This window comes from Bactrocera oleae, chromosome 2 (genome assembly GCF_042242935.1).
Source record: "Bactrocera oleae isolate idBacOlea1 chromosome 2, idBacOlea1, whole genome shotgun sequence".
Classification (NCBI taxonomy): Eukaryota; Metazoa; Arthropoda; class Insecta; order Diptera; family Tephritidae; genus Bactrocera; species Bactrocera oleae.
In genome coordinates this window covers 28,668,398-28,687,984 of record NC_091536.1, presented here as the reverse complement: position 1 = coordinate 28,687,984, position 19,587 = coordinate 28,668,398, and the positions used below count along the sequence as shown (strand labels likewise).

The following is a 19,587-nucleotide window of genomic DNA, read 5'->3' as shown; positions in this document are numbered from 1 at the left end:
ATTTTTGCGTTGTTGTTGTTCGGTTCCAGATCAATAAAACTTATGTTCAATGGATGCTTGGTTATGCGACTTTTGATATTGCTAATATTTCTTACGTAATGACCTAACTTTTCTATTTCACTAAAGAAGAAAAAGAGGGAACTGGAAATACTAAAAAATAAAGAGGAAAAAACAACACTTATAAAATACTTACCAGTTAAAACAAGAGCGTTCTTTTAGAGTTAGGGTTCAAAATCTGCATTTTTCTACACCAATCGAAACAATTTAATTTCAAATGCAAATGTTGTGAGGAGGCAGCTTGTGAGCAACATATAATACAAACGCGAGGGATAGGTAGGATTTAACGCACGTTCCTTATGAATGAATTTGTTGTCGTTGTAATATAAAGTACTTAGAAACAAGTAAGGAAGGGCTAAGTTCGGATGTAACCGAACATTTTATACTCTCGCAAAGTCAAATAGTATACTCGTTTGAGATTTCTTTGTGGATTGACTGATATTTTCGGTAGAAGATCAACTATATGCACTGGGGTCCACATATTTAGTACTTAGGGGCTTAAACAGTTTTGGTTCGATTTAGACAATTTTTGGCCACAAGGTGGCATACTTTAATCGCATTATTCACGCAAAGTTTTATCCCGATACAGTCATTGTTGCCTGATTTGCATAGTGGAAAGTGAAATAATCAGATGGAATTTAAAATGGTGTTATATGGAAAGTAGGCGTGGTTGTAGTCCGATTTCGCCCATTTTTGCACCGTGACATAGAAACATGAAAAGAACGTTATGCACCGAATTTGGTTGAAATCGGTTAAGCAGATCTCAAGATATGGGTTTTCACCTAAAAGTGGGCTGTGCCACGCCCACTGTCTAATTTTGAACGCGGTTCCTATAAAGTCATCTCATACCATCCCAGAGATAAAATTTAATGACTCTGGCGTGTTTAGTTCTTGATTTATCGCGCTTTTAGTAGTTTTTAACAGTACCGTTATATGGGGAGTGGGCGGAGTTGCCACCCGATTTCAACTATTTTCATACCGTCAATAGAAGTACTAATAATAAATATTTGCTTCCAGTGAATTTTGTTATTATAGCATTAGCGGTTTAGGAGATATGCACATTAAACCTATTAGAGGCGGGACCACGCCCACTTTTTAAAAAAAAAATTTAACTGCAGATGCCCCTCCCTAATGTGATCCTGTGTACCAAATAACAGTCTTGTATCTTATTGCGGAGCTTAGTTATGGCAATTTATTTGTTTTTGATTAATGGCGTTTTGTGGGCGTGGTAGTGGTCCGATTACGCCCATCTGCAATACCAACCGTCTCACGGTACCAAGAAACATGTCTACCTAGTTTCATAAAGATATCTCAATTTTTACTGAAGTTAGAGTTTGCACGGGCGGACGGACGGACGGACAGACGGACGGACAGACAGTCACCCGGATTTCAACTCGTCTCTTCATCCTGATCATTTATATATATATAACCCTATATCTAACTCGATTAGTTTTAGGTGATACAAACAACCGTTAGGTGAACAAAACTATTATACTCTGTAGCAACAGGTTGCGAGAGTATAAATATGCCGCAACTTCGCTTGAATATTATTGGCCGATGGAAGCGTCTACGTTTTTTTGTCACTTGCGCGAATGTTTGATTTTTTGCGAAAGACATATTGAGGGACATATGTACATATGTAGATATGTGTACATTTTTTTTGTCACTTGCGCGAATGTGTGATTTTTTGCGAAAGATATATTGAGGTACATACATATGTACATATATGCAAATATATTTGGACATGAGAATGAAGAAAGGGAATTTCAAGAATATTCACATATAGACATATGAACATTTGAAGCAAGTAAACAACAATAGCTGTTTGAGTTCACAGGTTAGATAACCCCAAAAATAGATAGAATATTGTCTGTGGTGCTGCTTGCATAGCAGACTTGTTTATTTTAACGTGAAATATTTTGCCTAAGTTCAAATCCTATCATATTTTTATACTCTCGCAACCTGTTGCTACCGAGTATAATAGTTTTGTTCACCTAACGGTTGTTTGTATCACCTAAAACTAATCGAGTTAGATATAGGGTTATATATATATAAATGATCAGGATGAAGAGACGAGTTGAAATCCGGGTGACTGTCTGTCCGTCCGTCCGTCTGTCCGTCCGTCCGTGCAAGCTCTAACTTGAGTAAAAATTGAGATATCTTTATGAAACTTGGTAGACATGTTTCATGGTACCATGAGACGGTTGGTATTGCAGATGGGCGTAATCGGACCACTGTCACGCCCACAAAACGCCATTAATCAAAAACAAATAACTTGCCATAACTAAGCTCCGCAATAAGATACAAGACTGTTATTTGGTACACAGGATCACATTAGGGAGGGGCATCTGCAGTTAAAATTTTTTTTTTAAAAGTGGGCGTGGTCCCGCCTCTAATAGGTTTAATGTGCATATCTCCTAAACCGTTAATGCTATAATAACAAAATTCACTGGAAGCAAATGTTTTTAGCACTTCTATTGACGGTGTGAAAATAGTTGAAATCGGGTGGCAACTCCGCCCACTCCCCATATAACGGTACTGTTAAAAACTACTAAAAGCGCGATAAATCAAGCACTAAACACGCCAAACGTTCTTTTCATGTTTCTATGTCATAGTGCGAAAATGGGCGAAATCGGATTACAACCACGCCTATTTTCCATATGACACCATTTTAAATACCACTTGATTCTTTCACTTTCCACTATGCAAATCAAGCAACAATGATTATATCGGCGTAAAACTTTGCGTGAATAATGCAATTAAAGTATGCCACCATGCGGCCAAAAATTGTCTAAATCGAACCAAAACTGTTCAAACCCCTAAGTACTAAATATGTGGACCCCAGTGCCTATAGTTGACCTTCTACCGAAAATATCAGTCAATACACAAAGAAATCTCAAACGAGTATACCATTTGACTTTGCAAGAGTATAAAATGTTCGGTTACATCCGAACTTAGCTCTTCCTTACTTGTTATATACTATTTTATTATTTTTATAACCCTTTTTTATTGAATGATATTTTAATTCTATTTTCATATTATTTCCCTCATTATACTCTCGCAACCTGTTGCTACAGAGTATAATAGTTTTGTTCACCTAACGGTTGTTTGTATCACCTAAAACTAATCGAGTTAGATATTAGGGTTATATATATATAAATGATCAGGATGAAGAGACGAGTTGAAATCCGGGTGACTGTCTGTCCGTCCGTCCGTGCAAGCTCTAACTTGAGTAAAAATTGAGATATCTTTATGAAACTTGGTAGACATATTTCTTGGTACCGTGAGACAGTTGGTATTGCAGATGGGCGTAATCGGACCACTGCCACGCCCACAAATCGCCATTAATCAAAAACAAATAAATTGGTATAGCTAAGCTCCCCAATAAGATACAATACTGTTATTTGGTACACGGGATCACATTAGGTGGGGCATCTGCAGTTAAAATTTTTTTTTAAAGTGGGCGTGGTCCCGCCTCTAATAGGTTTAATGTGCATATCTCCTAAACCGCTAATGCTATAATAACAAAATTCACCGGAAGCAAATGTTTTTAGCACTTCTATTGACATTGTGAAAATAGTTGAAATCGGGTGGCAACTCCGCCCACTCTTCATATAACGGTACTGTTAAAAACTACTTAAAGCGCGATAAATCAAGCACTAAACACGCCAGAGACATTAAATTTTATCTCTGAGATGGTATAAATTGGCTTTATAGGAACAGCGTTCAAAATTAGTCAGTGGGCGTGGCACAACCCAATTTTAGGTGAAAATATCCATATCTTGAGATCTGCTCAACCGATTTCAACCAAATTCGGTGCATAACGTTCTTTTCATGTTTCTATGTCATAGTGCGAAAATGGGCGACATCGGGCTACAACCACGCTTACTTCTTATGTAGCACCATTTTCAATTCCATCTGATTCTTTCACTTTCCACTATGCAAATCAGGTAACAATGATTATATCGGGGTAAAACTTTGCGTGAATAATGCAATTAAAGTATGCCACCTTGCGGCAAAAAATTGTCTAAATCGAACCAAAACTGCTCAAACCCCTAAGTACTAAATATGTGGACCCCAGTGCCTATAGTTGACCTTCTACCGAAAATATCAGTCAATCCACAAAGAAATCTCAAACGAGTATACCATTTGATTTTGCGAGAGTATAAAATGTTCGGTTACACCTGAACTTAGCCATTCCTTACTTGTTATAATTATTTTCTTGTCCGAAGTCAAATCTTTCGTTTTTATTATTTAAATTTTTCTTTATGCGCATACCAAAGAACATCTCATCTTAATTAACATTTTAGTACAGCTAACATTTGCTCTTTCTCTATTCATTTACGTTCTCTGTTTGTGCCTTCTCTAATATTAGATAACTTTGGTATATTCATTTGCAAGTTTACTTATAGCACTTCTATTGACGGTGTGAAAATTTTTGAAATCGGGTGGCAACTCCGCCCACTCCCCATATAACGGTACTGTTAAAAACTACTAAAAGCGCGATAAATCAAGCACTAAACACGCCAGAGACATTAAATTTTATCTCTGAGATGGTATAAGATGACTTTATAGGAACCGCGTTTAAAATTAGACAGTGGGCGTGGCACAGCCCACTTTTAGGTGAAAACCCATATCTTGAGATCTGCTTAACAGATTACAAATTAATATAATAATATAATATCATTTTTAAAGTTGTTAATATTTATTATTTTTAAGCTAAACATGTATAATAATATCGATATAATAAATATAAAATGTTATTCATTGTTCAAAACCGATTTCTTTTCATATTTCTCAATACAGTTGTAATGCATTCTATATAAAATCAATTATAAGCGTATACAAAAAGCACAAGAACGATTTCTCATAATTTGAGTAAATTTAGTTTACAAATTGCTCTAATTATTTTCACTGTGAGTGAAAAGTAAATAACTAAGGCAACAGTTCCTACTTCTAATTATTAAAATATATAAAGAAGTCTCAAACGAATATACCATTTAACTTTGCGAGAGTATAAAATGTTCGGTTACATCCGAACTTATCCCATCCTTACTTTTATACTCTCGCAACCTGTTGCTACAGAGTATAATAGTTTTGTTCACCTAACGGTTGTTTGTATCACCTAAAACTAATCGAGTTAGATATTAGGGTTATATATATATAAATGATCAGGATGAAGAGACGAGTTGAAATCCGGGTGACTGTCTGTCCGTTCGTCCGTGCAAGCTCTAACTTGAGTAAAAATTGAGATATCTTTATGAAACTTGGTAGACATGTTTCTTGGTACGGTGAGACAGTTGGTATTGCAGATGGGCGTAATCGGACCACTGCCACTCCCACAAATCGCCATTAATCAAAAACAAATAAATTGGTAGAACTAAGCTCCCCAATAAGATACAATACTGTTATTTGGTACACGGGATCACATTAGGTGGGGGCATCTGCAATTAAAATTTTTTTTTTAAAAGTGGGCGTGGTCCCGCCTCTAATAGGTTTAATGTGCATATCTCCTAAACCGCTAATGCTATAATAACAAAATTCACCGGAAGCAAATGTTTTTAGCACTTCTATTGACGGTGTGAAAATAGTTGAAATCGGGTGGCAACTCCGCCCACTCTTCATATAACGGTACTGTTAAAAACTACTTAAAGCGCGATAAATCAAGCACTAAACACGCCAGAGACATTAAATTTTATCTCTGAGATGGTATAAATTGGCTTTATAGGAACCGCGTTCAAAATTTGTCAGTGGGCGTGGCACAACCCGTTTTAGGTGAAAATATCCATATCTTGAGATCTGCTCAACCGATTTCAACCAAATTCAGTGCATATCGTTCTTTTCATGTTTCTATGTCATAGTGCGAAAATAGGCGACATCGGGCTACAACCACGCTTACTTCCCATGTAACACCATTTTCAATTCCATCTGATTCTTTCACTTTCCACTATGCAAATCAGGTAACAATGATTATATCGGGGTAAAACTTTGCGTGAATAATGCAATTAAAGTATGCCACCTTGCGGCCAAAAATTGTCTAAATCGAACCAAAACTGCTCAAACCCCTAAGTACTAAATATGTGGACCCCAGTGCCTATAGTTGACCTTCTACCGAAAATATCAGTCAATCCACAAAGAAATCTCAAACGAGTATACCATTTGATTTTGCGAGAGTATAAAATGTTCGGTTACATCCGAACTTAGCCATTCCTTACTTGTTATAATTATTTTCTTGTCCGAAGTCAAATCTTTCGTTTTTATTATTTAAATTTTTCTTTATGCGCATACCAAAGAACATCTCATCTTAATTAACATTTTAGTACCGCTAACATTTGCTCTTTCTCTATTCATTTACGTTCTCTGTTTGTGCCTTCTCTATTTATTAACATTCTCTGGTAAAATAAGTCTGCATTGTTACATCCGAACTTAGCCATTCCTTACTTGTTATAATTATTTTCTTGTCCGAAGTCAAATCTTTCGTTTTTATTATTTAAATTTTTCTTTATGCGCATACCAAAGAACATCTCATCTTAATTAACATTTTAGTACCGCTAACATTTGCTCTTTCTCTATTCATTTACGTTCTCTGTTTGTGCCTTCTCTATTTATTAACATTCTCTGGTAAAATAAGTAAATTTATACAATGGTCTGCAATCAGCAGTTGACCGAAAAAGTTGGTACGGACCATGGATGACATGATACGAAACTCCTCTCTTTGCTTTCTGAGAGAGCTCATGAACTTTCAGTTTCCTAATTCCCTAACATATTTTTAAAAGTAATTCTTACATGAAAAAATCTAATATGGTGCCCCCTTTAAAATACCAAATTTTAATTGTCCCAGAAACGAGCAAAGAAATGGCGAATCGAAGACAGCTAATATTAGATAACTTTGGTATATTCATTTGCAAGTTTACTTATTCGTACACTAACTCGTTCGACTTCTGCAAACATACTAGTTTACAGTTATTTTGCGACTGTGCTGTTAGATGCTGCTTCTTGCTAATTTTGGGTTGCTAAAATCGAAAATAATAGTAAAAATTTCATAACGCGTAGGAGTTTTTGTGTTCTAGTCAAGGGGTGTAAGGGTCAAACCACCACCATTTACTAAAATTACAAAAATAGCTGTACGCGATGGAACATTTGTCAAATTCGTAATCAGGCACCTCAAATACCCCCAGATCTTAGCACATTAGTCGCAAATTTTTCTTTCAGATTTGTTGAGTAGTGTTATTTTTGATCGTTGATTCGCTTTGTTCCACAGTAAACGCACCAATACATTCTCATTCTGAGATGCGGTTGAGCCCATACCTGCTCATAACTGTTTGAGCCTCTCTGGAGCAGGTCTTAAAAGGTTATCCCTTGCAGGAACATGCTACCCTGCCTGTTTTATTTGCGATTAATGGGCTTTCCGGACGCTAGGAGTACCAAAGCCCCAATACATTTTCATTCTGAGATGCACGTTTGATTGTGGTCGAGCCCATACCTGCTCATAACTGTTTGAGCCTTTCTGGAGCAGGTCTTAAAAGGTTATCACTTGCAGGAACATGCTACCCTGCCGGTTTTATTTGCGATTAATGGGCTTTTCGGACGCTAGGAGTATTGCTCACTTAGTATGGCGATATCATTGTTATCTTCTATAATTGTCTGGTTTAGCAGATCCTGTGCTGTTACTGTTTTTGATCTAATTATCCTTCCTGATCGGTCTCCTCTTTTTAACAATTTTTCCTTTCCGTTTTGAATAGCCGGGATATCCTGTTGAGTTATTATTGCTGCCCCACTACGCGATAATTGCGCTTTTCGGCTTTTCTGTGGGTGATAAAATCCTCTCGCATTCCTTTTAGGGTATTGCCATCTTTATCAATAGGGGAAACTTCAGATGACAGGCCATCAAGGACTCCAATTACTTGATTTTTTGCAGAGTTTGATAAAAATGCTGACAGTTTCACCGTTTTGCGATCCCGCAGATTTGCTTCCTGTGCAGTAGCAAAAGCTTTGGAAAATATTCTCTTGCATACCTCTGAAAAAATAGTTTGGAAACACTCGTCGTTGTGTACGTTCATTCTCTAGCTCTAATACCTAACTTAAATAGAGAATGTTTGGCTTGTGTTTTCGATGGTTGGCAATGCACAAACCATCAACCGCAAAACCCCCCAAAAAATACGCCTGTGTGAAGTAGGCGTGTGATGTTTAATATGTGTGATATTTAAATAAAATTATAGCCACAATTTTTATTTAAAAAAGTAAGGAAGGGCTAAGTTCGGGTGTACCCGAACATTTTATACTCTTGCAATTTGCAAGAATTAAGCCCGGGAAATTCCTTTAGGTGCCGCAAAACAAATTTAAAAAAATGATTAAAAAATCTTGCGAAAGAGTTAAACATCCACTATTCGATGAAACCGTGAATAAATTACAATAAAATTTTGTATCTTCTTGACTTATATTAAAAGCCATAAGCTTAGACTCAGCTTTATTGCTATATTTTAGTTCGCGTCAGCTAAAATTATGTTGAAAAAACAGTATCAAATCAGAGTATGTATGTGATATTAACTCTACCGAAAAGGCTAAATTTAGTATATTGAGTTGATGAGGAAAACGTGAACCAGACGTTCGATTAATTGTACTAGCTATACGTGATTTAGACCAAGGCAGATACCTATTTCATTCTAATTCAGCGCTAAACCACATAATTTTTAAGATAACTTTTCCATTTAGTTTGATTAAAACACACACATCACACATTTAACTAACTAACCTGAGCGGTTTAAATACAGGAGGAAAGGCGGAAATCATTTTATGGGGTAAATTGGCGATAGAGAAAGGGACGGGCTGACTTCATTAATTTAGACATTGCATAGGCATATTCAGGAACATATTTTGAAGCAATTTTATATATAACAAACTTCTTAGAATAATGAAAATCGTTATAAGTACTACATGAGAGTTGGGGTTAGTATTGTCCCGATTTTATCAATTATTGCCAATACCACATACTATTGACATACCACAGACTAATAAAATGCTCCCAGGGCTTCATTCAGCTACCTCATACAAGTATACCATCACCTATCATATCGAGTAAAGTCAGCCGCATGTTTGAAAATTCTGATATAAGCATAGGGGGGCTAGATTAAGTTTTTGCCCAATTTTATCCATTTTAGACACAGTTTTAGTTCGATTTGGAAAAATTTTGGTGATTAGGTTTTTTGTAGGATTAGGCATACCTTATGGGCACTAATCGTGCAAAGTTTTACTACGTTATATTAATTACTTATTGATTTGCATACCGGAAAGTGAAGGGATCAGATGGAATTTAAAATTTTGTTATATGAGAAGTAAGCGTGGTGATTATGCTCCTTTTTCGAACTGTAATATATGAATATCAGGGGAATGCTATAAGCCGAATTTGGCTGAAATCGGTCAAGTAGATTCCGAGATATAGGTTTTCACCGTTGTCCAATTTTTGTATTGGCTCCGACATATAAAACTTATATGTATCATTTTATATGAGAAATTCAAACCCTCTGTTTTGTTTATTAATTGAGTTATCGCCGTTTTAGTAGTTTTAATCAAAACTGTTATATGAGGAGTGGGTGGGGCTATCATCCGATTTCATAAATTTTCACACTGTCGGTAAGGGTGCTAAAAATATTTGTCCTGAGTGAATTTAGTTATCATAGTTTTACGAGTTTAGGAGATAAACACAGTAAGCCGATTAGAGGGCAGGGCCACGCTCGCTTTTTAAAACAAATTTAAACTGAAGATGCAGTCTTGTATCTTAGTGTAGGGCTTAGTTATTGGCAATTTATTGATTTTTGATGAATGGTGTTTGGTGGGCGTTGTAGTAGTCCTCTTACGCCCATCTACACTATCGACCTTCTTACGGTGATAATAAACATGTGTACAAGTTGCATTAAGATATCTCAATTTTTACTCAAGTTTTAGCTTGCATAGACGGACGGACAGAGGGACAGACAGTCACCCGGATTTCAACTCGTCTCTTCATCCTGATCAATTAACAAAACTCTCATACTCTGTAGCAACTTCTTGCATGTGGTTTAGCGCTTATTATGAGTGAAATTGGAGTAGAACTTAGCATGTATTGACTTCCGAACCGCTAGTTGATATTTCCTCACATACCTTTTGATTTGGATTGAGTTTATATTACATGTATGTATGTCATTTGAGCAGTAAAGAAACTAATAGAATCTACTACCAATAATATAAGTTTATAAGATACCAAATTTTATTGTAATCCATTAGTAATATAAGTTAATAAAATAACAATAAATACTTTTGTTTGTTTTTATAAATTAACAAGTAAGGAAGGGCTAAGTTCGGATGTAACCGAACATTTTATACTCTCGCAAAGTCAAATGGTATACTCGTTTGAGATTTCTTTGTGGATTGGCTGATATTTTCGGTAGAAGGTCAACTATAGGCACTGGGGTCCACATATTTAGTACTTAGGGGTTTGAACAGTTTCGGTTCGATTTAGACAATTTTTGGCCGCAAAGTGGCATACTTTAATTGCATTATTCACGCAAAGTTTTACCCCGATATAATCATTGTTACCTGATTTGCATAGTGGAAAGTGAAAGAATCAGATGGAATTGAAAATGGTGTTATATGGGAAGTAGGCGTGGTTGTAGTCCGATTTCGCCCATTTTCGCACTATGACATAGAAACGTAATGCACCGAATTTGGTTGAAATCGGTTAAGCAGATCCCAAGATATGGGTTTTCACCTAAAAGTGGGCGGTGCCACGCCCACTGCTTAATTTTCAACGCGGTTCCTATAAAGTCATCTCATACCATCCCAGAGATAAAATTTAATATCTTTGGCGTGTTTAGTGATTGATTTATCGCGCTTTTAGTAGTTTTTAACAGTACCGTTATATGGGGAGTGGGCGGAGTTGCCACCCGATTTCAACTATTTTCACACCGTCAATAGAAGTGCTAAAAACATTTGCTTCTGGTGAATTTTGTTATTATAGCATTAGCGGTTTAGGAGATATGCACATTAAACCTATTAGAGGCGGGACCACGCCCACTTTTTAAAAAAAAATTTTAACTGCAGATGCCCCTCCCTAATGTGATCCTGTGTACCAAATAACAGTCTTGTATATTATTGCGGAGCTTAGTTATGGCAAGTTATTTTTTTTTGATTAATGGCGTTTTGTGGGCGTGGCAGTGGTCCGATTACGCCCATCTGCAATACCAACCGTCTCACGGTACCATGAAACATGTCTACCAAGTTTCATAAAGATATCTCAATTTTTACTCAAGTTAGGGCTTGCACGGACGGACGGACACACGGACAGACGGACAGACGGACGGACGGACAGACAGTCACCCGGATTTCAACTCGTCTCTTCATCCTGATCATTTATATATATATAACCCTATATCTAACTCGATTAGTTTTAGGTGATACAAACAACCGTTAGGTGAACAAAACTATTATACTCTGTAGCAACTGGTTGCGAGAGTATAAAAAGAGGATCTTTCTAATATTAATATTATCATAATTTACAATAAAATAATGTTTTTTTTTATAGAGAGTTTGGAGATTTATAGCGAAATTCACGGTTTTCACATATCTAGTTGCATCGGCTTGTAGAAAAACAGTATCTTCATTGATATTCTGCATACATGTGTGTTCACAACTTCACATGTTGCTGTCCAATGGTAAGTGATATTATGAGTGTTGTGATGAAAACACTTCAGATTTTACATTTAAATTCGACATTACAAATATTTTAAAGAAAATTTCAAAAAGTTTGACGTTCATACTTACAGAATTTTATTACTTGAAAATTTTGAAATAGTGGCGTTAGATTTTTCTGATTTTTTACTTGTTATTGTGCATATTAGAACATTTTTTATTGGATGAAAAGTTAAACATAAAAGGTGATATGATATCGGGAGATGACACGTTGAGACAAGGTACACAATATGGTGGATGTATATGCAAATCCTTCGCGTTCAATACTTCTAACTTATCTTGATACAAACGATTGAATTCCTTGGAATGTAAAAGAACCGGCGGACGTAAAACTTCCATGGAAGCTCCCTAGTTTAAAAACACAATTAATTTTTTTTAAATGCTAAAAATAAATAATACTAATATACACGTGCAGGTTGATATACAGTTCCTACATTGATGAAAAGGAGTAAGTTGACATTAAAAAGTCAGAGTAAAGTGACATTAAAAATTACATATTTGTATTCTTATATATATATGCGACGCTCATTGTCCAATTTTTACACCTGCTTCAAAAAAGACCTTCCCTACCATCTTGGTTGTGAAATTTAATGCTTCTGGCGTATTTGATCAGTGAGTTGTCGCACGTCTAGTAGTTTTCAACATAACCGTTTTATAAGGAGTGGGCGCAGTTATTATCCGGTTTATTAAGAAGTGTTAAAAGGGCCTTTTCTCAGCAAGTTTAGTTGTTTTAGCGGACAACGGACAACGAAAGCCAACAATGCTAACCACTGCACTTCATGTTCAGCGCTAAACCATTATTATAATAAGGTTTGTTGGAATAACGGAAATTATTATATGTAGTACAATATAATTTCACAAAACTAAAGTATATCCAATATTATACTTTCAGTTAATTTTATACCGATATATACGGTATAACGCCAACCGGAAGTTTCAAACTCTCTTAATAGGTATATAGAAAATAGGTGTAGAATTGACCAAATTTTATTTATTTTAGGCAGTACTACATAATAAGTACCTCACATACTATCAGCAATATATAGGGGTAAAGTCAACTCGATGAATCCTGAAAATCCTGATATTATTTATATGGGGACTAGAGCAGGGTTTCAACCAATTTTATCCATTTTAGCACATGCGATAGATGCACCGTTGGAAGAAAAATACGCTCACTCAATTCAATTAAGATAACTCACATATTGATTGAAATATTAGGTCAGCTGGAAGTTCGAAAATTTTCAATTAGGTATATGGGAGCTCAAAGAAATATTGACCATATTCAACTAATTTTTGACATTAAGACACACTAATATCATGAAAAGATTCTCTCTTAGTTTTCAATTATATATCTGTCACATTGACTGATATTTTCCGTAAAACGTCAGCCGTAAGTTCTGGGGTCCCCATTTCCGATATATGGTCCGATTTTTACAACTTTTAGACCTGGCGTATCTTAAAAGCAATATTTGTGCGTAGTTTTATATCGATATAAAATATTAATTGGTGTTAGATTTCTATACCGAAAAATCCAACTGTGTTATATGGGAAAAATACGTGATTAGTGAGATTTTGCCCAATTGGGAGTGTAACACGGGAATATCAAAATGTCCAGTCCTATGTAACACATTTGGTTGAAATCGGTCACGCTGTCGCAAGAGGTGTCCAAAGCTTTTGTCTTGTGTAAATTTGGGTTATATAGCTTTATTGGTTTGGGAGTTATATACATTAAACCTATTAGTGGCTTGGCCACGCCCACTTTTTAAAAATTTTCAAACCACGGGTGCTCCTCATTATTGCGATTCCTTGCAGCTGCTTCAACTATTGTTATACGGTAGGCCCAAAACTTACGCCTGAACAACATCTGCAAATAGTTTAACTTTATTACGAAAATTCTCGTTCTGTAAAGAATGTGTTTCGGGCGCTTCGCTTAACTTATGGTCAACATAATCGGCTATCGTACTATTCGCAACACCATCACCCATCTTAAGACCCAGCATTGATTATTGGATAATCTTCGACCGAACCACGTCCAGCACGCAGTGAAGAAAATATAGTGGGCGTAGCTGAGAGTGTACACGAAGATCGTGGACAGTCGATTCGCCATTCGTAGCAACTCGGACTGACGTATGGAACGATTCGGCGCATTTTACGCCGAGATCTTAAATTGAAAGCGTACAAAATACAGCTTGTGCAAGAATTAAAGCAGCTCGACCTTCCTAAGCGACATAGCTTTGCCCTATGGGCTCTTGAAAAGTTCCAAAATTTGTTCAGCGATGAGGCCCATTTCTGGCTCAATGGCCACTTCCCAGTCATCGCACCAATCAATAGATTTATCGAGAGAACAATCGATCGATTGCCCACTAAGATCGTGTTATATCACACCGTTAGGCTTTTTCCTGTGGGGATAAGTCTAAGGCCTATGCTGACAATCTCGCTTTGATTCAGGCCTTGGAGCAAAACATCCCGCGGGTCATTCGCCAGTTACCAATCGAAATGCTCGAACGAGTCATCAAAAATTTGTCTCAACGGAGGGACCTAATGAGATGTAGCCGCGGCCAACATATTAAAGAGATAATTTTCAAAAAATAAAAGCAGAGAACCTTGAAATGGATCACCCTATATATATGTATATGCCATTTAGTAAACCTTATATCTGACTCGATTACTTTTAGGTGATATAATTTACCGTTAGGTGAACAAAACTAGTATACTCTGTAGCAACATGTTGCAAGAGTATAACACAAGGAAGGAAAGGCTAAGTTCGAATGTAACCGAACCTTTTATACTCTTGCTACTACTTATAAATGTAGACAAAACTTTATATTAAACAAGTCAGGAAGAAACAGGTATAACAGCACATTTCATATTCTTACAACTTGCTTGATCAAATCCGGGGAAATACCTTCAGGCGTATGTGTCTTATTATCTTATGCTTGTATTATTGGTCATATATTCAATTAGTCTTGTAACTATATTTTACTTCTCGTCAGCGAAAATTATATTAAAGTCATCCTATAAATGGATATAGTGTATGTGTCTTATTATCTTATATTATTGGTCATATATTCAATTAGTCTTATAACTATATTTTACTTCTCGTCAGCGAAAATTATATTAAAGTCATCCTATAAATAGATATAGTTATCTGACAAAACTTCACCGGAAAATCCAAATTTTATATATTGAGTTGATGTGTAAAACTTCAACCAGAGGATCGGAATTGATTTTATTAATGATATGAGGTTTGGACCAAAGTCTAAACCAATTCCATTGATATTCAGCGCTAAACTACATAATTTTTAAGAAAGCTTGTCCACTTAAAATTTTTAAATATCACAAATTATGACCAATCATTCATTATATAGGGGTATATGAGGGGCATAAAAGATGTGGGCTGATTCCACTAATTTGTGACATTTTTCAGGTATATTCAAGCACATATTTTCAATCAATTTTACAAATATAATATATAATTTATGCACTGATCGGCATATTCAGCATAGGGTTTCTTAGAAAAACGAAAATCATTTTATGTATTAAACTATAGTAATCCAATTTTATACCTTCAGTTAGTTTTGCTAAGATATCTTACATATTAACCGAAATATACGGTAAAAGACCAACCGGAACTTTGAAAATATTTTATTAGGCATGTGGGACATACTTGTAGGTGTAGTATTGCTACATATTCTCCTGATCATTTATATATATATATTTAGATATTTATCTCTTTTAGTTTTATGTGATACAAACAACCGTTACATGAACAAAACTATTATACTCTGTAGCAGGGATGGACACGACCACCTCCAAACGACTCTCACAAAATGGCATTGCGTTAGTGCGTTTACTGTGTGACAAAGAGAATCAGCGGTCCTATGCCGAACTGAATATTTTGTGTTCAGGTTGAAGGACAATTAGATTGTAGTTGGAAAATTTGGCATTTAAATAAGGGTGGTCTACCATATATGATACTTCATCGAGTAAAAATTAGTTCAATATGTATATGGTAAATTTTTGATAATGTAAAAGATCAAAACTAAAATCTAACTATTAAAAATAGTCTACCTATTTATAATATATATAGTATTCGACTGGGATTTTGAGTTAGCTTAAGAGTATTTCAAATATACTCAAGTTTATTTTTAGTACAATAACAATCCAATTTTCGTGGATATCCCACGGTACAGATGGTATAAGCGGTGGTGAGTATTCATTTACATTGCGCTCTCAGAAGATAGGTCGTATCAACTATATATATCGTATACGTACTACATTTTTTCGTCGGTCACTAATTGAAGCATAAATGCTCGTTTTATGCTCTTCGCTTGTGTATGTTAGTAACAATTCGTGTGCATACGTATACTTACTATATTTACTTACGCTCTTTTAGCATATGCTAAGGTTTTGCCCCTCCCTGCACTGTAGCAAGATGTTACGAGAGTATAAAAAGGTTGGAAAGCATGCAACATTCATTATTCGATAAAACAGTGCATGGATTACAATTAAATTGATGTCTTATTAACATGCATACATTGTAGGTCATAACTAAACTAAATGAGATATAAAGTCAACCGAAGAGGCTTAATAGAATATGTTGCAAAACAACACAATAATTTCAATAAAATATCACTAATTTAGATCAACTTTAACGGTTCAAAGTCAGGTGGTGAACCGGATATCACTACAAAAGGTATATTGGGGCAGAGAACGATCTGGGCTGACTGCATTAACGTTTGACATTGCTAAGGTTTACTTCAGAACATATTTTAGTGCAATTTTATAAATATAGAACTCACATACTGACCAACATATTCGGTATAAAGTTTAATAGATTATCGAAAATCATTATATCTAATATATGCTAGTTGGGGTAATTTTATTAATTTATATAATATTATACCTTCAGTTTATTTAGCTATGCTATCTTTCATATTAACCGATAGATACGGTATAAAGCCAACAGGAAGTTAAAAAATCTTTTATTAGGTAAATGGGACATAAAGGTAGTATTGACTCGTTTTTAACTATTTGTGGCATTACTACATATTATTGACAGAAATACTTACCCTCTGTGTTTCATTAAGGTACCTTACATACCATCAACAATATATAAGGAGTAAAGTCAACAGGATGTTTAAAAATTCAGATGTTAGGTATATGTTATTTGAGAAACACGTTCTCTCGTTTTCACAGAGAAAACAAACATATTGACCGATATGGGTGGTATAAAGTCAGACGGAAGTTCGAAAATTTTTCTATTAGGTATATGCGGACTAAGGGAATTATTTATGCGTTTCAACCAATTTTTGGCACACGGGCATATTGTTATCAGATAATGATTCTCTCTGAGTTTCTATAATATCTCCCATATTGAATGAAATTTTCGAGAAAAAGTTCGCAATAGGAACTGGGGTCTATAAATTCGGTACTTGGAGGCTTAAAAAGTTTTGGCCCAATTTTTAGTCATTAAGTGTTACATCTCTAATGCACTATTCGTGTAAAGTTTTATCCGGAAACATTGACTGATTCTTGATTTGTATAATTTAAAGTGAAAAGTGGTTGCCGTGGTTTTGATTGATTTCACCTATTTTCACACCGTTACATAGGAATGTCCGAAAGAAAGAGTAGAGTAGGTCTCGAGATATGGGTCTTCACCTAAATGAAGGCGGTGACACCAGCCCTCTACTAGGACATTGGCTGTAGAATTTTATGTTTCTAACGCAAAAAGTTATTGATTTATTGATCTTTTGGTACTTTTTAACAGAACCTTAATATGGGGAGTGGGCGGAGTTGTCAACCAATTTCGTCCATTTTGAAAGTATAAGTAGGAGTACGTAAGGAATTTGTTCTGACAAATGGGCAAAACAAAAAACCAATAACCCTAATGAGTGCTGCGCAGCCTCATCAACAAGGCCGAAAGCATTCCAAGAATGCATATCTCAGTTTCGTGGAGCCTGCAAAAATAACTCCTAGCAACAAAAAATCAAACGGTGACAAAGATGAGTCTTTGCAGCGAGCAGCAGGAGACGAGCCGAAGCAGAGAACATCGTCAGCAGAAACAGCAGTAAACAGCAATCGTGCAAAAACAAACTTGCAGACACTAACAAGCATGCATGCGCGGCCAGCGAAGAAAAAAAGAATCGAAGGTGGGAGTACACCAATTAAAAAAGGATTATCTGCCCAGATTGTCATTGACCGCTATATTAATATAAAAGGAAATGTAGTCTCACAAAAAGGTGGAGTTACCGTTGAAGAAAGTGGTTCGACACAATGCACTAACTGACAAGAGTATGGACCCACCAAATCATATTGTACCTACGGAATGTTTGTGTATTATGTGGTGTGAAAAGTGTGGTAAAGGAAAAGTGAAGTAATCGTGGTGGAAATCACACTGTTAGTTATAGGGCTTGCCCTGTACATAAAAACTTAAATCTGAGATGTCGCTCGAAATTCAAGCACGTCGTAACCAAATGCTAAATATTTCGCGCAGCACAGTACAAAAGCAGTTGCCCCAAAACCAACCAAGTGGAAGCGTTGAAAGTATGATTTTGAAACCTCTTTAATGTATGACACAACTCATGTCTACAATGCAAAATATGATGCAAGATATAATCAAAGCTCATAATTCAATGTATGTAATAAAGCATATGTATTGGGGCGCAAGTCTTACCAATCGGAAAGGAAGGCAGTTATATTACATTATTATGAATAGGCGCAATAACCTTGACATAATATCTATTGATAAGCCGACATACTGGCCCAGTGATCGTAATAAAATTCCAGATTTAATTGATTTCGCTGCAATCAAAAATATACTTGTAGATATAGTATAGATACATGTACCCCGACTTATCTTCTAACTATTAAAATGTGCTAATATAATTATGCGAAGAACCCTTGGTTGTTACACCAAACTTGAGTTGCGAGTTTAATGATATAATAACTAAAGCACCTGTATTAGCAACTCCAAACAAAACTAACAACCAGCCTGGTCTCCGAAAAATCATAAATGTTGAAATAGAAAAACTTGTAACTGAAAAAAGTCGAGATAGATGTGAATGACAGGTAAATCGCTCCCCTTTCACTCAGCTGGATTTGAAGTCTGCTGTATATAAATTAAGAAAAGCAGAAGTGTGCAGAAGAATACAATACTCAAAATTATATGACGAAACTGCGCAATAATACATTAATCCGCCGGTTGATTCCAACATGCCTATAAGAGACGTGAGAGATAATTGCGCTCGAAGCGAAGAGGAAAAAGCACTTTGCTTTGCAAACCACTTAAAAAAGGTATGTCAGCCTAATTCCCCTAAAAATTATTTTAAGCTGCTAATTTTGCTTAACATCGCTAACAAGTCTCATCTATTAAGAATTCCAGTTGTAAAATTAAAAAGACCATAAAAAAAATGTGTCCAAAAAAGTCATCAGGACATAATAAAATTACTCCAAAAAAGCTAATGGTTAGTTACCAAATACTGCTGCAATAATGCTCGTCTTGATTTTTAATGCAATTTGCTGATTCAGGTATTATCCATATCATGGAAAAAGTCGTAAATCATCATGATAGATAAACCAGGGAAAGATTTAACATAAACCTCTTCTTACAGACCAATAAGTCTCCTCCCCTGCCTTTCCAAAATATTTGAAAAAGTGTTACTATCATACAGATATATCATTTCCTACATGAAAATAATATAATTCCAATGCACTTATTCGGGTTTCGTGCAAAACATAGCACTGTAGAGCAAGCAAATAATGTAACTAATGAAATAATAAAGGCATTCGAGCCTACAGAGAGTA

The 19,587-nt window shown here is 35.6% G+C and overlaps 1 protein-coding gene across 4 annotated transcripts in view; it reads right to left on the bottom strand.

Moving 5' to 3' along the window:
- Positions 1-19,587, bottom strand: part of LOC106622153 (uncharacterized) — a 737,325-nt gene that overhangs the window by 150,540 nt on the left and 567,198 nt on the right. For all 4 annotated transcript variants that reach the window (XM_070112913.1, XM_070112916.1, XM_070112915.1 and 1 more), the window contains exon 15: positions 11,854-12,129. In XM_070112913.1, the coding sequence (XP_069969014.1) occupies positions 11,908-12,129 (222 nt within the window). In that variant the 3' untranslated portion in view covers positions 11,854-11,907. The remainder of the gene's footprint in view (positions 1-11,853; positions 12,130-19,587) is intronic.